General features: G+C 47.4%; 1 protein-coding gene across 1 annotated transcript in view; it reads left to right on the forward strand.

Moving 5' to 3' along the window:
• Positions 1-13632: 13632 nt before the first annotated feature.
• The window catches only part of LOC119401572 (organic cation transporter protein-like), a 29942-nt gene continuing 24070 nt past the window's right edge, over positions 13633-19504 (forward strand). Inside the window, exons 1-2 of the mRNA XM_037668473.2 lie at positions 13633-13691; positions 16217-16596. Of these exons, the coding sequence (XP_037524401.1) occupies positions 16228-16596 (369 nt within the window). The 5' untranslated portion in view covers positions 13633-13691; positions 16217-16227. The remainder of the gene's footprint in view (positions 13692-16216; positions 16597-19504) is intronic.

The raw sequence follows: 19504 nt of genomic DNA on the forward strand, positions 1-19504 counted from the left end.
AGAAAGCACTTGCGCATTTCCTATCTGACCCTTGTACTGACCGATAACAAAGGTTCCGCTCTTTTTTCCTAGAAATGATAGATAAGTGCACCTAAATTGTTCCCGCTGTCTGCGAAGTCCTCCCATTTATTCGCGGCCAAAGGGCAGCGCTGTCGTCCACGCTACAGTTAGATCGTTTTTAGCTACAGCCCATGTACAATTTCTGCTAGTCCGCCAGTTTTGAGCCTTGTTTTTGTTACGTGGCATGGAAACAGCGCCATGCTTTAGCATAAAAGAAGTGACCCTATTTGCATTCCAAGCAACTCGAAACTTGGGCACAGGTCCTCGTTTCACAACATATATAAAAATTTCATCATCTTTGACTGTTTGGCTTACTCCGTCACGCGCGCTGGCCCCTCGGTCGGAAATCGTGCGCATGCAGGGCTGGCACGTGCACTGCGGCTCGCTTCGCTTGTCGCAACAGGGCTGTCGGCATAGGCGTGGGCACGATTTCCCATTAGGGGGGGGGGGGCGAAGGTTCATCGCAGCGCCCCCAATCCTGCAAAGTCAATGTATGGTCGGCGTTTCGCTTGGTTCACGACGCCTGCGATGCACAGAGTGGTGTGCGTAGCATTCCAGCGGTGGTAGTTTCTGTGACAATATGTAACGAATGTTACACTGCTACAACCGCGGATAGCCAGAACGTCAAACAGAGTTCGCGTTGCCAGAACACGAAGCGGCCCTCAGAATTTGTATTAGGCAGTATCGTAATCATCGGTGAATTTTTAAACTTTCGTTCTACCTGTAATACAATAGCGATGCTGCTGAGCGACTGACCCAATCAAGTATTTAATTTTTGCTCCAGCGGCTACCAAAAAGAAGAAAAAGCCTAGACTTCTGCGAATGAGTTGAAGTAAAACTCTGTGCACTCCGCTTTTATTCTTGCACGTATATGTATCAGCATTTTTTTTTGTGGTATTCTGATCGGCCTTTGCAGACGCTAGTTCGTGCTTTGCGGCAGCAAAAATATTTCGGAATCACGGACACCTCACGAGATGGCGTCGCTAAAATCCTGCATTCACAGCTCGACATTTCCTACTTTTTTTTTGTGTTTAGGACGACGCCGAATGCACCATGTGGTGTGCTTGCGCGATAAAGTGGCACCCTATTTGAAATGTTTTTGGCGAATGGACGGTACAATGACTACACCTAGCGCCAAACCGACACGTGTATGCATTCACTCATTAGAGTGCGTATAAGTCTCGGAAGACGAAATGTTTGTGTATATTGTGTAGGCGTACATACAAGCACTTGAGACGGGTACAAATACAACGGAATAAGCTGCCTCCCGAGGAAGTGCATGACGTTCGCACAGACGAAAGCACATTGCGTCTAGCAGGCAACGCAAGAAGCCATCCACACTACGGGATTTAGACCACTCGCCGCTAGGTACTGACTCTGCTCGATCTCTAGGCCAAGATTTGCTAGTATATAGTTCAAAAAGAAAGGCGGTAGGTTGCACGTGCCTAGCATTACCTAGTCATACACTGCGCAAAGCAGCAATATTGGTAAAGGCATACCATAGTGTGTGTGTGTGTGTCCTTCTCAACAAAGACACAGAGATGCGATGACGACATTAGCGCACTATCCTGGCAACAGTATGTCGAAGATAATGATGACGACAACAGGGAAACCGACGACGATAGCTCATCGGTGCTGGTGGTATGACGTCGAAAATCACTGATAGGGAAAGTAGCTTGAAAGTAGCACCGTGGGCGGCACGATGAGTATGGTGACGTCATATACGGCGATGCTTGGCTATCTGCCATGCACCTATAGAATTCGTTTATTGAGCGTTACTGGGCACTGCCGATCGCTAATTAATCGGGCGTTACTCAGAGCTATTGAGCGCTAATTTGTGGAGTGTTACTGAGCTATATTGAGCGCTAACTTGATTAAAGTTATACGGAGCGCTATTCAGCGAGACAGAAAGAGATAGGGAGAGGCTTTTTATTCGAAAACGAGAGATTTTTGCTGGCGTGTATGCAACCGCTGGATGTTACTCCGAAGAGAGATGCGGATTGGGATTAAAAAACTCCAGAAGAGAGGGGAAAATAATAATAAAAATAAAGAGTACAAACAACTATTGAATGCGAAAGTTAACCCGATACAAGTATTTTCATCTAGGATGTCAGGCATATTGTCACTTGGTCGCGACGTTGAAGAAGACGGAAGTCGGGCTATTAAAGACGTAACTCTCTATTTGGGCGAACCTGTGCCCGGAAAATGAAAGGTCAACTACAAGCAATTCAAACCGTACAGTCTAGCGCAATTTGAAGGTTATCGCACGGGATTCGACCAATGACTACAAGAGCGCCACGGCCCCGAGTCCTTTTTCGAGGAGAAGGAGGTATCAGGCAAGCTTCGCTCACTTTTCGTGCTGTTCTTTAAGCTGCGATCACTCCCGTCTGAGGAAGACGCATTTTCATTTGTTTTTTTTTTATCACGATGTGATGTTTATATTTTGTGCAACTGAGCAAGTCGTTCAAATGCAGCAGTGCCAAACACTAGCTTTACGAGATCTTTCCTGTTAATTTCACCATCGTCCGCGGAGATATATGAACCAACGAAGCATACACTTGATCGCAGCGACTGTAAATATTAAAATTGAGAGAAAGGGTGGAGAGTTCGTGGCAAGGGTGATTGTTGTAGCATGGAACAGCCAACGAGGGAGAGAAGAATGTAAAATCTAGATTTTCACGGTTGGGAAACGCGCCGCTGGGCCCCTCTGACGCCAATTCGGTCGACGCTCGCGCGATAATCTTCAAATCGCGCTCGATTGTACACTGAAAGCGGCGAATGGAGCGTCGGCCGGCGATAATCTGATCTGCGGTAAGGCGCGTCGGCATTATATATGCGGCATCGAGCATTCGAGTCTTATCGCTCGTGGTTGCGTTAGTTCCAGAAAAAACTGAACTGTTTGCGTTTGCGCGCTCAAGCCTATCAGAAGATTCTAAAATAAAATCGAAGGTTCCCAGACATTCGGTCGTGGTTTACGCAATCCAGTGGTTATGTGTGTAACGGACCAGTTACATTAAAATTGCAAGAGCAGCGCGCGTCGCATTGCCCCCTTTGAAAAAAGCATCGCCCAGATGCTTAAAACAGAACATGGAAGGAGAAGAAGAAAAAATAAAAGTGCATACGCAAAGAAAGTGCAATAATAAAGCAAAAAGTAGACTTCTAAGGTTCGCTAACGCCTATAAAACGGCTTAAGGCACACGACATGAACGACTTCAGGTCGTGCGCGGCGCCGCTGAGAGCTCGTAATGCCGTCCGGGATGACCTCGTAGCAGTGATGCAGAACTAGCGAGAGTACTATCGATAGCTGAATCACTATCGAGCTATCGATTGTAAAAAATTACTGATAGTGCTCTTGATAGTAAATTCCATAATACTCTCGATAGTATAAAATAAACCACGCGAACTAACTGCAACATAAGCTTGGTTCCCTGGGTGCGTGGTATATGGCGGAATTGCATGCCAACGGCAAGAAAGTTGACATGCTTTTGTTTCTTCACCACAATGTTTGGCTGATACATGATAATTAAGTGGAACTGTGCAGCTTTATTGGAAATCAAGCCGTCCGTTACATGTGGTGGAACTTCACTGCTTCAAATTTATATTGCATTTTGTGATTTTGAAATAAAAATATCAAGAACTAACTTTATTGATCATAAGATGTAAATGGTTACTTTTGAATATGATTTTATTGATGTACATATTCCGCTATTTTCACAGCAGAAATACTTTATTACTTTGATTATAGATTAAGAATTCTGAGTATTGGGGATACTAATGTGTCGCAAATGTTTTGGCGCTAGCACCGGCCAACAGCAGCATAATCATTCACAGCACTATCAATAATACTATAGATAGTTTATCTATAGTAGTGCTTTCAAAAGTTTCCTTACACTATCGATAGTTTACCATATACTATCTATGCTATCGATAGTCAATTCACCGATACTTTTGCATCACTACCTCGTAGTCTAGAGCGCTAAGGCGTCGGAGCACCTTGTATGGCCCGAAGTATCGCCGAAGAAGTTTTTCGCTGAGTCCACACCGGCGTATCTGCGTCGAGACCCAAACACGGTCACCGGGCTGATATTGTGCGTGGCGTCGCTGAAGGTTGTAAGGACGGCTGTCGGTCTTTTGCTCGCACTGGATGCGCAGACGGGAGAGTTGTCTGGCTTTTTCGGCGCGCAGAAGGTAGACAGTGAGGTCGAGGTTTTCTTCGTCGGTGACGCTGGGTAGCATGGCGTCGAGTATTGTTGCCGGGTTTCTTCCGTAGACCAACTTATATGGCGTCATCTGCGTCGTTTCTTGCAGGGCAGTGTTGTACGCGAAGGTCACGCACGGAAGGATAATATCCCACGTCTTGTATTCAAGATCGACGTACCAGCGACGGCCAGCGTGTTGGCGATGGTCTTATTTAGACGCTCGGTGAGCCCATTGGTCTCAGTGGTAGGCGGCGGTCCGGCGGTGACTTGTCTGGCTGAATGCCAAGATCGCCTGGGTTAGGTCAGCTGTAAAGGACGTTTCTCTGTCGGTAAGGCGAACCTCTGGTGCGCCATGACGAAGGACGATGTTCTCAACGACGAATTTGGCTACCTCGGCGGCACTGCCTTTGGGCATGGCCCTTGTCTCGGCGTAGCCGGTGAGGTAGTAGGTAGCTACGGCGACCCACTTATTTCCGGAAGTCGACGTTGGGACGGCCCTAGCTGGTCCATCTCAATTTGCTGGAACGGTCGGTGGGGTGGTTCAATCGGCTGAAGAAAGCCCCCTACTCTTGCCGGTGGTGTCTTGCGTGGATGACAGTCTCGGCATGTGCTTACGTAGCGAGTGACGTCGGCGGCAAGGCACGGCCAGCAGTACTTTTCTGTATTCTTGCGAGCGTGCGGGAAACACCGAGGTGCCCAGCCGTAGGGTCGTCGTGTAGCACCTGGAGAACGTCTGGTCGCAATGCTGAAGGCACCACGAGAAGGTGGTTGGCTTGAAGTGGCGAGAAGTTTTTTAGGAGAACGCCGTTTCGCAAGAAAAACGACGCGAGTCCTCGCTTGAATACCTTCGGAACAACGACGGTCTGGCCCTCGAGGTATTCCACAAGGCCCCTCAGTTCCGGGTCGGCTCGCTGTCGTTCAGCGAAGTCGTCGGCGCTTATGGTTCCCAAGAGGCAGTCATCATCCTAGTCCTTCTTCGGCGGTGGGTCGACGGGGGCACGAGGCAGGCAGTCGGCGTCAGAGAGCTTCCTTCAGGACTTGTAAAGGCCGGTAATGTCGAATTCTTGAAGTCTAAGACTCCACTGCGCGAGGCGACCTGAAGGGTCCTTCAAGTTACATAACCAACACAAGGCGTGGTGGTCGCTCACAACTTTGAAGGGCCTGCGGTAGAGATAGGGGCGAAACTTGGATGTAGCCCAGATGATGGCAAGATACTCCCTTTCTTTTGGGGAATAGTTGGCTTCCACCTTGGATACCGACCTGGTATCATAACTGATAACCCTTTCCACTCCTTCAGTCCTCTGCACAATGACGGTGCCAAGTCCTACTCTGCTTGCGTCGGTGTGGATTTCCATATCAGCGTATACGTCGAAATGCGGAAGTATCGCAGGCATCTGGAAGCGTTGCTTCAGTTCTTGAAATGCTTCGATTTGTTCCTTTTCCCACTTGAAATGCACGTCGGTCTTCGTGAGGTGAGTTAGCGGCTCGGCGTTCCGTTAAAATTTCTTGACGAAACGTCTGCAATAGGCGCACAAGCCTAGAAATCGGTGTACGGCCTTCTTGTTGGGTGGAGAGAAGGCAGCGATGTCAGCTCTTTTCCGCGGGTCTGGGCGAACCCCATTTTTGCTGATCATGTGACCCAAAAACAAGAGTTCCTCGTACGCGAAGCGGCATTTTTCAGGCTTCAAGGCGAGTCCGGAGGCCTTGATTGCTTGAAGTACAGCTTGAAGGCGCCGGAGGTGTGCGTCGAAGTTTGAGGCAAAAACAACGACGTCGTCCAAGTACACGAGGCAAGTCTGCCACTTCGAGCCTGCCAGTAGTGTATCTATACCAACGTTAATCTAAATCTAAAAACGTTGATCTATACCCAGCACCTGCACCAGTCGTCAAGTGATCGTGACGTTGAAGAGGACGACAGTCTGGCTATTAAAGACGTAGCTCTTTATTTGGGCGAACTAGTGCCCCGAAAATTAAAAACCAAGTACAAGCAATTCAAGCTGTACACTGATAGCGGCGAACAGAGCGTCGGCCGGCGATATGATCTGCGGTAAGGCGCGTTGGCGTTTATACATGCGGCATCGAACATTCGAGCCTTATCGCTGGTGGCCGCGTTTGTTACAGCATAAACATAACTGTTCGAGTTTACGCGCTCAAACCTATCAGAAGATTCTAAAATAATATCGAAGGTTCCCAGAAGTTTCGGGCGCGGTTTGCGCAATCCAGTGGTTAAGTGCGTAACGGACCAATTTCATAAATATGGCAAAAGAAGCGCGCGTGGCATAGGTAGGATAGGATTGTGGGATGTCGTGTCGACGGAAGGACGAATCTCAGCATAAAAAAGTAACAACTGTTCATTCAGGTTGGGGTAGCATTGGGCGAACATTCTGGCGCTACGCTCCTCTGTCTTGCGAAGCAATGATGGTCTGCCGAGCCGAGCCATAGAATAACGAACCAGTTTATATGAGGGAAACTGTAGTTTTGACAATGGTACGAAAAATAAGCAGCGGTAGCGCATGTAACTACCCATGGCACCGAAGAGATTGCGCTGCGGAAACAGGAAGCGGAAGCAAAAACTGCTATGTGTTTTTTTTATCGCTGAAAAAAATGACTGCTTTCGTGGGTTTTGTTTTGTTTTCTTTTTTTTAACGTATTCTGTTCAAGTGCGCCGGCGCTGCGAAAGAGGACGGGACTCTCGTAGGGCAACACGTGCCTTGAACTCTCTCTCCCGGTTGGTTTAAGCGCGTTTACACGCCCAGCTGCGTGTCTCGCGCCCTTCATAATACTGTACTGCTGTGTACTATGTTTACATGAAACCGAAGGTAGCGTACTGACAGCGGTACAAAGGCTTCACGAGGGAGTACCAAGAACTATATTCTTTATTGACAGCAAACCAGATATGCTCTTTCAATGCAAGAAATAAAATTATCGTATTGAAATCATAATCGGGAGCTCGTAAACGGTTCGCCTTCTTCTTCAGACACAAAAGGGACAAGAAAGTGTATCTTGCCTGTTTGCAGCGTCAGTTAGCGTTCGCAATAACTAACTTGTATTACAAAGCAGCCGTAAAACATCGGCATTGTCTGCTGCAGTGACATGAACAGCTTCGAATTTCAGCACTTGCTTTCGACGAGCACTGATTAACACCCCCAGACCTTTATGCATTACAACATACTGCGGTCAAGCTGAGGACACCAAGTAGGTGGGGGTTTACGCAAAGAAATCACGTAGGAGCGGAAGTCGAGAGAAGCGTAAGCATTCGAACACGTGTAGGATTAGTGCAAATGAGCGCACATAAACACACAACACTGACACTGGCAACAAAGCATCACAGTACAATCACCCACCAAAAATAACAAATATTCACGCATCAGAAAAACGAATCTACCGGTCATCCTGCATAACCTGCATAAATCGATGCCTTCGCCGGTATCCGAGCTCTCGCGGCACGATACAGCAGTAGAGCGAACACCTACCGCAACTATAACGTAGCTGCATGAGCGAATTACAAAAAAAAATGTTTGCGAGAAAATGGAAAGCAGCGGACTTGGCGACCATCGAAACAAAGCTAACTGCAGAAGAACTTGTTTTTGGCCGAGTTGGTGCCTTAGTTTGCTGAACATTTCGTAACTGGCGCGAAGCTAGAAACATGAAAAGGGGCCGGAGGAAAGAGACAGAAGAGCGCCGAACTACCAATGTCGGTAACTAATTTCATGTCTGTACTGGAAGCGTACCTCAAAAGTACTTTCGTTACATTTGAAGCAAGCATTTATTTGCAAAAGAAAGGCATTTGCATCGGGTCAAGTGTAGCACGTATTTTATGTGACATCTTTTTATCCCTTATTGAGCATGCACTACAATGTGTTTCTAATTCATCACATCCTTTTTTATGTTTTCAGATATGTTGACGATTTTTTAATTGTTTTAGACAAGACGTGCCCAGTGCCCTGCCCTGAAATGGTGGACTTCATTTTAAATGCCTTTAACACAAATGCCAAAGGATTAACCTTCACTCCGGAGCTTCCATCCTCAATGCTTTGCAGTCTTTAGACATTAGCCTGGCCGTGAAAAGCGATCATGTTTGTCGTGCTTACATGCCTCGCAGTAAAAAAGAGCTGTTGCCATTTGATTCTGCGCATTCTAAGACTGTAAAACGTGGTATTGCTGAGCATTGCCTTCAATCCGCGCTGCGCAGGTCGTGTCCGCACATGATGCAGACCAGCCTGTGTAATCAGATTGGCAGACTCGAAAAGGCTGGCTTTCCTCGGGCGGTCTTGCGTGCCGTTGCCGAATCTCTGCTACGGAAGCTGAACATCGGCACTCAGGAAGAGCACTCGAGAGAACGGGAGCGCGCCAAACCTCAGGTGGTGCCGTACTTGCACAAGTTGACCCACAACCTCAAGAAGGTGGCCGCTAGGTTCGCAATCCCTGTTGTGTTTTCCCGCTCCGAATAAACTGGCGCACTTGTGCCGACGAATCTCTCGTGCTAAGCAGCAAGGGTGCGAAAAGAGGCACGTGAAATCTTTCAGGCGTTGTGCCGAAGGTGTTGTATATGAAATTCCCCTGAGCTGTGGCAAGACTTACATTGGTCAAGCGGGACGGTGTATCAACAACCGCCTCAGGGAGCATGCCAACAGCATTGGTAAGAGTGATGGTGCGCACCTTCCAGCGCATGTCCGGTCAAGCTCGTGTGTGCCACGTTTTGCGCAAACTAGGATTATCGGCAAAAGCAAAGATCAAACAGCAAAGGAATTACTAGAGGCGTATCATGTAAGAAGTAACGGGTCCGCTTGTGTCAGTGACACATTCATTGTACTTCAAGACTTCAAGACTTTATTGAGGTTGTTTACGATACAGTTCACGTAAATTCACAACACTGATTAGACCCATAGCCATAGGCTTGGGTCTATGGCTTGAGCCATTGCCATAGGCTCTTTCAATCTGAGTTGTCCTTCTTTAATGAACTGCTCACGTGATGTCATGCTTGGGGTAACTTTTCCACGCCACTGCGCATGTGTGAAAGTTTGCCTGTTTTTCCGCCTTGCTGGCAATAAACAGTTGGTAGTTTTGGCGCTCTTCTGTCTCTTTCCTCCGGCCTTTTTTCATGTTTCTAGCTTCGCGCCAGTTGCGATATGTTCAGAAAACTAACTGCTGTGGGATGTTAGTGTGGGCCCAGGCGCTCAGCCGACAAGGGATGGGTCACAGAAAAAGACAGGACGTTTATACACACTGATATCAATACATAAATGGTCTAACTAGATAGATAAACTCAAAATCTCGGCCGGTACAACCGTCTCTAGTGTTCTAGTGCATGCGCTGCACGGTTCTCGCCGCCCTGACACCGCGCGTCTAGTCCGCGCACCACTCGACGTGACACACACGTCGCTGTCGTCGAGATGTTCCGACGTGTCGCCGTGTCTCATCCGGTGTGACGCCGCGGGGTTGGTGAACCACCACGGCAGTCGTTGGGTCGGCCGCTTCGCTGCGTGGTGGATGGCCAGACCCGTGCTTGGCCCCGTCCGAGAACACCGGTAGTCCGGCCCAGCACTGCTCAGCTTTCCTGGCTCGGCGCTCCGCGTAACCGCCCACTCGCCCGCAGGTATCGACCGTGACCGCAAGCACCGTCGTCGCCTGGCGTAGCTTGTCGCCCGAGTCTGTCCGCAGTCCACCCGTGACAGGTTGAGCGCCGCAACGGGCCGGTAGCCGCCACGAACCCTCGTTCTGCCACTGCTGCACTGACTGCTTCGGCCCGACTTGCTGCTCGAACGTTCCACAATCTTCTTCGCGCTCCCTCACGAGCGGCGCGCACCACACACGCACTTTCTTCTTCGTCTCTCTCCAAATTCAGCTTTCAGTCAAAAATGTCCCCCACTCGTCACACTGCGCATCTGTGCGTTAGCTGCGGCCACCGAAGAGCAGCGGCGCAGCTTTTCCGCTTCGTCACTGATAGGAGAACCAAGGGGAGAGGTCACATGGCAGGTCGATCACGTTGAACGTGTGAACGTCTTCTGAATATTATTATATCGAAACCGCTAAGCAACAAACTTAGTGTTCATAAGTACTACGGACAACACGAATTCAAATATTACCTTTCAATTATGTAAGAAAGAGCAGGTTTTTTTGTGAAAATGATAGTTCTGTATGCTTTAAATATCGCGCTTACTACGGCGCCTCTGGTGGGAAACTGTGCGTTCACGAGGGCAGGCTTTTGAGGGGAAGCACTATGTTTTTTTTTAGCAACGGCGTGGTCTATTTTTTCGCCCCCTTCGGCGATGGCTGGAACTTGAGACTCTCCGGGTCCTGGCTTGGCCGCCTGGTTTTGTAGCCACCGCTGGTGACGTATGCCTCGGGTGACGCTGCGGTGGCGTTGTGGCTTATCGGAATGCAGTGTAGCATGCAGCCGTGTCACGCCGAGCTGAATGATAGCGAGCTGGAGGCTGCGTGGAATTATGCGCAGATCCTGTCGCCACAGGCTTTTCGATATGAAACAATCGATTAATAAAGCTTTCCGACTGTTCCAATTTCTGACAGGTAATGTTAATTTGCAGAGCGTTACTGACACCTATTGAGTGCTACAGGAGTGCGCTTAACTGGGCTGGTTGGTACGTGTTTAAGACGAGAGCAAACAGCGCTAAACACGGGACATGTAGGAAAGCTGTAGTATACAAGATTCCATTTACGTGCAGAAGTTGCTACATCGGCCAAACTGGCCGATGTTTGAACAACCGGTTACGAGAGCACGCGTACTCGCTTAACGGATCAGTGCCCAGTCATTTAGCTCAGCAGTGCAAAGCATATGGCTGTCAGCCAATTCTTGAGCGGTGCACCGTTTTGGAAGCGTACAATCAGCAAAGAACGCGTGAGATTAGTGAAGCGCACCATATCCATGCACACGGAAATGCGTGCGTCAGTGTTCCATCAGTGTACCTACATAACTGTGAACTCAATTACTTGTCCAAACATGACAGCCTGTTCTGCCGACGCATCTAATATGATGGCTTGTTACCCCTCTTTGCGCATTGCGCAGTTACTGGGTTTTCTGTTCTTCTGTGCAATGCTTCTGTATATACTGCATATCCAAGCAATAAACCTGTGGTTGTTAGTTCAGAGCTTGTGTCTGTCGTTCTTCTCCGACCCGTGTTTAGCGCTGTTTGCTCTCGTCTTAAATATTGAGTGCTAATTTTGGAGCGTTACTGATCGCTATTGAGAGCTAATTTGAAGAGTGTTACTGAACGCTACTGAGCGCTGATTTGTTGACAGCTCACCTTGCTTGTCTCGACGTGGGCTAAGCCATTGAATAGTTTTACGAGTATGGTCTGTTTGAACGTTACACATCAGCTTTACACACACATTGCTTACGAATGCGACTCGGCTACAGTGGAAGCAAAACTAAACAAGCGTTCCACTTCTATCTTTATGCGCCAACATAGCCAAGGTGCTCTCGTGATCACTTAGTCACTTCTCAAAAGAGCCTCATGCCAAAAGCACGATGCTCGTAATATGTTCTAAAGAACATTACTGCTTTTCACGGGGAAAAGCAGCCCAAATTGTGCCGACGTAGGGTAGTTGTGTACTAGCCTCAGACAATCCGAGCTTGTCAAGATTTAGAGAAGATATTCGAACCCCCTCATCCCCCCACAACGCTTTCACTTTATCCGCTCCTCCAGTAATACTGGTGATCTGAGAGGCGTACAAGGGGTGTACAAAAAAAATTCTCATAATTGGATTGATATCTATATTTACTGCAAGGCGGAGACCCCCTCTGTCGTTTCTAGTGGTGCGTAATTGACCAAAAGTACGACAACGAGAAAGTAGGAATTGAGAGCATAGGACAGCCCACTCGCGCTTACACACAAGCTACTTTCAGCACTGTTTCAACGAAATCTTTAACACTATACTAGACACGTGGTTTTACGAGCCAAAATCAGGATGCGTATATGAAACATGCCACTGTGAGGAAGATCGGATCAATTTTCACCTCCGTGGTCAAAGGCTCAACATGGACCTACATGAAAGCGCATGATTGTTTTCGAATTTCACCTGCAGCGAATGGGACCGCCGTTGTCAGGAATTCAACCTGCACCTTTGAGCGCGGGTTCGATTCCCGTGCTCAAACTGCGGGACTTTAGCCACGGAACTGCCATGGCAGTTTCTGAATGCACACTGTCATACGAATTTTTAATGCGTTCGTATTTCGCATAGCACGGAGAAGTACCATGCATAATGCGTTTATTTTAATTTTTCTTAAGTCACATAAGGTGGTACACTGACGCCAGGTGGGCACACACAATCTCAAAAATGAGATTTCTTTCTGTTGAGAGTACCGCTGCAATTTAGATTCGGTAGGTCACTAAATCGTGACAACAGGCCAGGAGCCCCTAAACGCTTCCCATTCGTCATGCTTCCATTCGTCAACGAACGACTTTACTCCCAAACGCTTCCCGTTCGTCACCAAAACGCCTTAACCTCATATTTTCCTCACATTGACCTATTTAAGTTTTCATATTTTCCGATAACCATTAGTCAATGGAACTTTCTTACCAATACGTGTGACCAGAATGCAAAATAACGTTCTTCAGCTTGTATTTGTATTGCTGTTGTTCTGTCATTGCTGCTACTTTCGTATTTTCTATTTGTATTAACCACAATGCTTGGACCATGAGTCCGCAGTATTGAATAAATAAATAAAAATCACAAAGCAAATAGAGCTTATTATTCACGAAGGGAGACCCGGGGAGCACGAGGTACAGAAGCTGTGCGTCCCTCTCTGCTCGTTGTGTGTAGGGGTGTTCCTTGTGTGTAGAGGTGTTCCTTGTGTGTAAGGTGTGTATTCTGTCTAAGTGTGTGCATGAGGTGTTCCTAAGTGTTTCAAGAGTGTAAGATTGCGTGTAAGTGTGTTCCTTGCGTTCCATGTGCCTGTCTTGCGCTGTATTGGTCTTGCGAGATGAACAACCACCTTGCTCGAGATGCTAAGCGTTGACAGCTGGGCCAGTTGGTCCCGGTGAATACTGTGAAACATTGTACTGGCGAACAAAGACGTGGACAGGATAGGAAGGGACACAAAACGCCAGAAGAAGAGATACAATCTGGCGTCAAGTGTCTCATCGTATCCCGTCCATGTCTTCGTTCACAAGTACAATGTTTCCTAGCTCGAGAATTGTTATTCGCATTCGTCACCGTGATAACGTTTAGTTGCGCTAAGAATAACCAGGACAATTTGCTGCATTCACGTCGTATGAAGCTTTCTTATATGAGAGTACCCTTGTGGACGAGGAGTAATTACTACAAAGAAAGATGTGTCTGTCTCCGGACACAACAGCCGCTGTAAAACAATCCCTGACCATTTACGAGGCCACTGTTATCTTCCGCATGAGAGGAGCGTACCAGCAGGCGTCCATTAGGCCATCCAAAGCTTTGCGAGGCGGGAGCTGCGAGGTAAGTGCAGATTTCACGCGCATGCCTCTTGGGACTTCTAGAGGTTACCCGCGAAAAACTTGCTCAGTGATCGTAGACAGGCCGTGAAACATATCAGAAGTTTGCTTTTATGAATTTTAAGAAATGTATTTGTTGTGATCAAGCACCGTCTATTTGCTGGCGACTCCTGGAAACGTGAGTATATGACCACCAGTTGGAGTTATGTAACACAAGTTCTTTGGCCTTGTCCATGCGTTTCCCTGCGGCCTCCAGGATGTAACCTAACGATCTCGTGCATGGAGGGCCACGCTTTTTCTTCGTTTCCACTCTGGCTGACATTAATTTCCGCTCCATTAAAGTGGTAGCTCTCATGATATGGCGAAACTAAGACAGCTTATGTTTCATCACCCTTGCTTCAAAAGAACATTCAGGACTGGTCTTCATTATGACGGACTGTCTGTTTCTTCGCTAGTACATCCCATTCTAAGAATTCTACGCTAGCAACACAATTTGAACGAATCTTTCTTTCACATTTCCACAAGGTCCAAGACTCGAACACGTAATTTATCAATGGAAACACCAGGATATTTACTAGACAAACTTTCCTTTTGAGACAGAAGCCTTTGTCTTTTATGACCTCTGAAAGTCCACCGATTGTTCTCTCTGCTAATAGAACTATTCGCTGTGCTTCTTTGGTAGAGCTTCGGTGAAAGCATAATGTTTATTTATTGACAGCACGTGATTTGGCGTCCGAAAACATCGGGTCAACTTAAGTCCCTAGGAACTTGGCGCATTCAAGGAGGAATGAATGGTGCGAACACATTTCGAGGAGCCTGAGCAATGAAAACCGTCAGAATATGTAGAGAGCAGAAGTATAGGCAAGATGGATTTAACAGATCACTTTCTTCAGTTGCTGCTTGAAGATTTCATCTTGCGAAGAAGAGACCTATGACAAATAACCTGTAAGAAAGAAGAGACGACTCTGAGGCGAAAGCCATCCTCTTTTTCTTCTTAGTTGATGTATTGATCCTTCCTTCCCCCCTCCCCTCGAAAGGGTCTGCACCTAACGTTGTTTCGAACTCCAGGATTGGCGGCATTCCAAGCTTTGTGCATCTGAAGTCGCTAGAACGTGAAAAGTACCGCGAGCGTACGGCCCGCCGCCACGCTTCGTTTAGCGCGGCTGAAGCTGCGGCGGCGCGGTGTTGATTTTTGGCGGAGTAACGCATGTTCTGAGCATGGCGTGCCGTTTTTCAGCCCTGAATAAAGCATACCATCGTTTTCTCACTGATTAGGAAAGAAATAGAGGCAGTTTTCACTTGCTTACACACGCACGCGCGCGCACTAATGCGATAAATAAATGCGAACTGCGCGGCATTTGCGCGCTCGGCTGTCGGCATTTATTAAATGCGAAGCATTTCTTAGCAAACTTATGCGTCTTTGAATCTATCTATCTATCTATCTATCTATCTATCTATCTATCTATCTATCTATCTATCTATCTATCTATCTATCTATCTATCTATCTATCTATCTATCTATCTATCTATCTATCTATCTATCTATCTATCTATCTATCTATCTATCTATCTATCTATCTATCTATCTATCTATCTATCTATCTATCTATCTATCTATCTATCTATCTATCTATCTATCTAGCCGCCTACGACTTTGTGCTCTCCTGGTCGCTTGGTTCATCGAATGTGCACTGAAATTGGTATGGCGTAACATGACTGTATGACGAACATAAATGACCCCTACACGCTTCCCTCGCAGGTGCGCGCTAACGTCACTCTCTCCCTCACCCGCAGCATGCTCGCCGTAGCGCCCGCAGCTGCCGGCTGCTCCGCCCGCTCGCAACACCTCTGAACGTGTCACTTCTCTCTCGCTTCACCCGAGTCAAGGCGAAACGCGCTCAACTAGCGCTTCACCAGCCTCTTCGCAAGCCACGACCTTTTCTTTATTATTTTTTAAAATTTTTTACTATTTCCTTTTTTCTCTTTTTTCTCTCCCTTTATACTACCCCCACGCTCTCTCCTTCATTCCCATCCCCCGCGAGTGTTTCGGTTAAGGTGTCCTCACTGAGAGACAGTAATCATGCACTCCTCCCCTCTTTCCTACCTTCTTCCTCGTTCTTTCCTGTTTAATGAAATAAAGAATCACTCACTCCGGTCCAGCGCCCGTGTCTCGACTCTGAAGAAACAACAACTACGAAGTCTTGCCAAACGCTTTAATGAAACTTACACGAAACCCAACCCGTCTCCCGTGTCTTTGCGTTTCAAACAAACGTTTACTCCAGTAAACGCTACACCGAGTTTCGCTTCAAACCGTTCGTCCAGCACCCGCGTCGACGCCCGTTTCAACCGGGTCAACGCCGTGCGCACCGCTGCTGCTTCGCATCCCATCAGGGTTCCCTTCGGGGAGATGGTCCAAGTTTTTCTTTTGAGGATAAAAGTACACTTTTTGTGAAAAAAAAAAAACATTTCTTATTTTTCTGAGTTTGGGCATATATGGGTTAACAAAGTTTTTCTATCCATCCATTCCAGGGACGGTCGACATGACGGAGGTGGTTGACCTGATCGGCCACTTCGGCCCCTGGCAAGCCTGCTTCGTGGCCTACGTCACCTACCGCGGCATACTGACGGGTCTCAACAACCTGGCCTACGTGTTCCTCGTGACCGACAACGAGCACTGGTGCTCGCGCCCGACGCTACCAGATGGCCTGCTGGCGAACATCAGCGAAAGCGAATGGAAGGAACAATTCATCCCCTACGACAACGACTCTCGGTCGCACAGTCAGTGCTCCATGTACGGCTTGCTGCAGAATTCTACGACCGGCGAGATCGTGCCGGACAACACTTCGCTGAAGAGCTGTGAGGCGTGGACGTATGACGAGCACTTGTTTGGACACACGGTGACGGATGAGGTGAGATGGTTTTGGAATTGTGTTACCTTAAGGAGCCCCTAAACCACTCCGAGCTCTAAGAAGAAAGAGTGGTTTCTTAGTCGCATTCACTACCCTTGCTACAGGCGCTATCTCCGCCTCAGCACTTATTCATACATAAAGCACGTGGACAATATCTGTAGAAAGCGTTGAGCTTATCAGGATTTCGCGCTTTTCGGCTACACGCTGTTGTCTCCTCTTGCGCAATCGCGAATGCACAAAACGAAGAGAAATGAGCTGATCGCCCAAGATATTCATGCCATATAAGACAGAACGTTCGTGCGAATGCATGGCACAGCAGGGTACGAGGCAATCCCAAACTGATATCTCTCGTATATGGACCAATCCAAGGCTCATTTCCTCATGACACCACGTGAACAGACCTCTGGAGTCACTAATTGAGCCGAAAAGACGGAAAACACTAGGAGAGAATAACGCGCTCTTTTTTTTTGCATTTTTAGAGGTTGTTGAGGGACACTTTGAAAAGGTTTTGCAGAATTGCCGTCTCCATTGAACGTCTTCAAAGCGCGCGTGGTTTATAGTTATGTGTAGTTAACCGTCTTGGTACGTGTGTAGGAAAGGACATTGACCACCGCAGTTATACACTATTTGCGGTCCTCGGCTCCTGACCCAAAAGCCGAGGCTTCGATTCCGGCCGCGGTGGTCGCATTTTGATTTTGATGGAGACGAAATCCCAGAGGCCCATGTAGTGGGCGATGTCGGGACTCGTCGAAGAACCCCAGGCGGTAAAAATTGTCGGGAACACACCCCTGCTGCAAACATCATAATCATATCGTGGTTTTGGCACGTAAAACCTTAGAAATCATTATTATATAGGAAATACCCGTGGCAACAAGATGTGAAGAGCTGGTTACCCAAGATAGCGCACTAATGGTAGTGAGATAGTTGTGGCAGTCATAAACTGCGGTCAAGAACATCCTTATTCAGGATTCAATACACAATGATGAGTATGCATGATTGCATGATTATAATAAATAAACCTCTGATCTTGAAGTGTTTTGTGCTCGAAGGTCTTTGACAAAGCCGCTAGAATGAAGCGGATTAACTTTTATTCCAGGTACAGCAGCGTAATTATGTTTTCGCGCTTGCTAAAAGATACCGCATCAATGTCGATGATAGACAGCGCCACCAACGATTGTGTGTGATAAGAGATATATCGCTAGCAATATCAGTACACGTGTGAGATAAAAGTATAACGGAAGAGACAGAGAGAGAGACGACAAGAAAAAAAGCCGGCAGATCCCACGCATTGTGGGAATCGATGTAATGCGAAGCAGCCAGCAAAGAGCTGCATACATCGTCTTGTATGTCATTGAGGAAAATGCGTGTCATGGTTTTCATGTTAACTCCTATTATTTATGTTCGTCACACAGTAACGTCGCGCAATACCAACTTCGGGGTCGATCAAGCTAGAGAAACGGCCGCCAGCGCCCCATGAGCGTGGCACGCAAGTCATGCTGTACATGACATACGTGTCATGACTTACATGTTAACTCATGTTATTTATGTTCCTCACACAGTCACGTCGCGCAAAACCAATTCCCGGGTAGATCAAGCTAGCGAAACGGCCGCCAGCGCGCCATGATCGTGGCACGTAAGTCATGCTGTACATGACATGCGTGTCATTATTTTCATGTTAACTCGTGTTAATATGTTCGTCACATAGTCACGTCGCGCAATACCAATTTCGGGGTAGATCAAGCTAGCGAAACGGCCGCCAGCGCCCCATGAGCGTGGCACGTAAGTCATGCTGTACGTGACATGCGTGCCATGATTTTCATGATAACTCCTCTTATTTATGTTCGTCACACAGTCACGTCGCAAGATACCAATTTTGGTGTATATCAAGCTAGCGAAACCGCCGCCAGCGCCCCATGAGCGTGGCACGTAAGTCATGCTGTACATGACATGCGTGTCATGATTTTCGTGTTAACTCGTGTTATTTGTGTTCATTACACAGTCACGTCACGCAATACCAATTTCGGGGTAGGTCAAGCTAGCGAAACCGCCGCCAGCGCCCCATGAGCGTGGCACGTAAGTCATGCTGTACGTGACATGTGTGTCATGATTTTCATGTTAACTCGTGTTATTTATGTTCGTTACACAGTCACGTCACAAGATACCAATTTTGGTGTATATAAATCTAGCGAAACCGCCGCCAGCGCCCCATGAGCGTGGCACGTAAGTCATGCTGTACATGACATGCGTGTCATGATTTTCATGTTAACTCGTGTTAATATGTTCGTCACATAGTCACGTCGCGCAATACCAATTTCGGGGTAGATCAAGCCAGCGAAACGGCCGCCAGCGCCCCATGAGCGTGGCACGTAAATCATGCTGTGCATGACACGCGTGTCATGATTTTCATGTTAACTCGTGTTATTTATGTTCGTCACACAGTCACGTCGGAAGATACCAATTTTGGTGTATATCAAACTAGCGAAACGGCCGCCAGCGCACCATGAGCGTAGCATGTAAATCATGCTGTACATGACATGCGTGTCATGATTTTGATGTTATGACTTGTCATTTATGTTCGTCATACAGTCATGTTACGCCATACCAATTTCGGTGCACATTCGATGAACCAAGCGACCAGGAGAGCACAAAGTCGTAGGCGGCTAGATAGATAGATAGATAGATAGATAGATAGATAGATAGATAGATAGATAGATAGATAGATAGATAGATAGATAGATAGATAGATAGATAGATAGATAGATAGATAGATAGATAGATACGCGCAAAGTCGCAGAAGTTCGCTAAGAAATGCTTCGCATTTAAAAGGAGTTAAGTATCAAGAACAGTGCGTTAGGGCAAGTAGGTGTCTGTGATAGATATAATGCGAGATAACGGAGCGGATAAGGGC

This window comes from Rhipicephalus sanguineus, chromosome 8 (genome assembly GCF_013339695.2).
Source record: "Rhipicephalus sanguineus isolate Rsan-2018 chromosome 8, BIME_Rsan_1.4, whole genome shotgun sequence".
NCBI classification, from domain to species: Eukaryota; Metazoa; Arthropoda; class Arachnida; order Ixodida; family Ixodidae; genus Rhipicephalus; species Rhipicephalus sanguineus.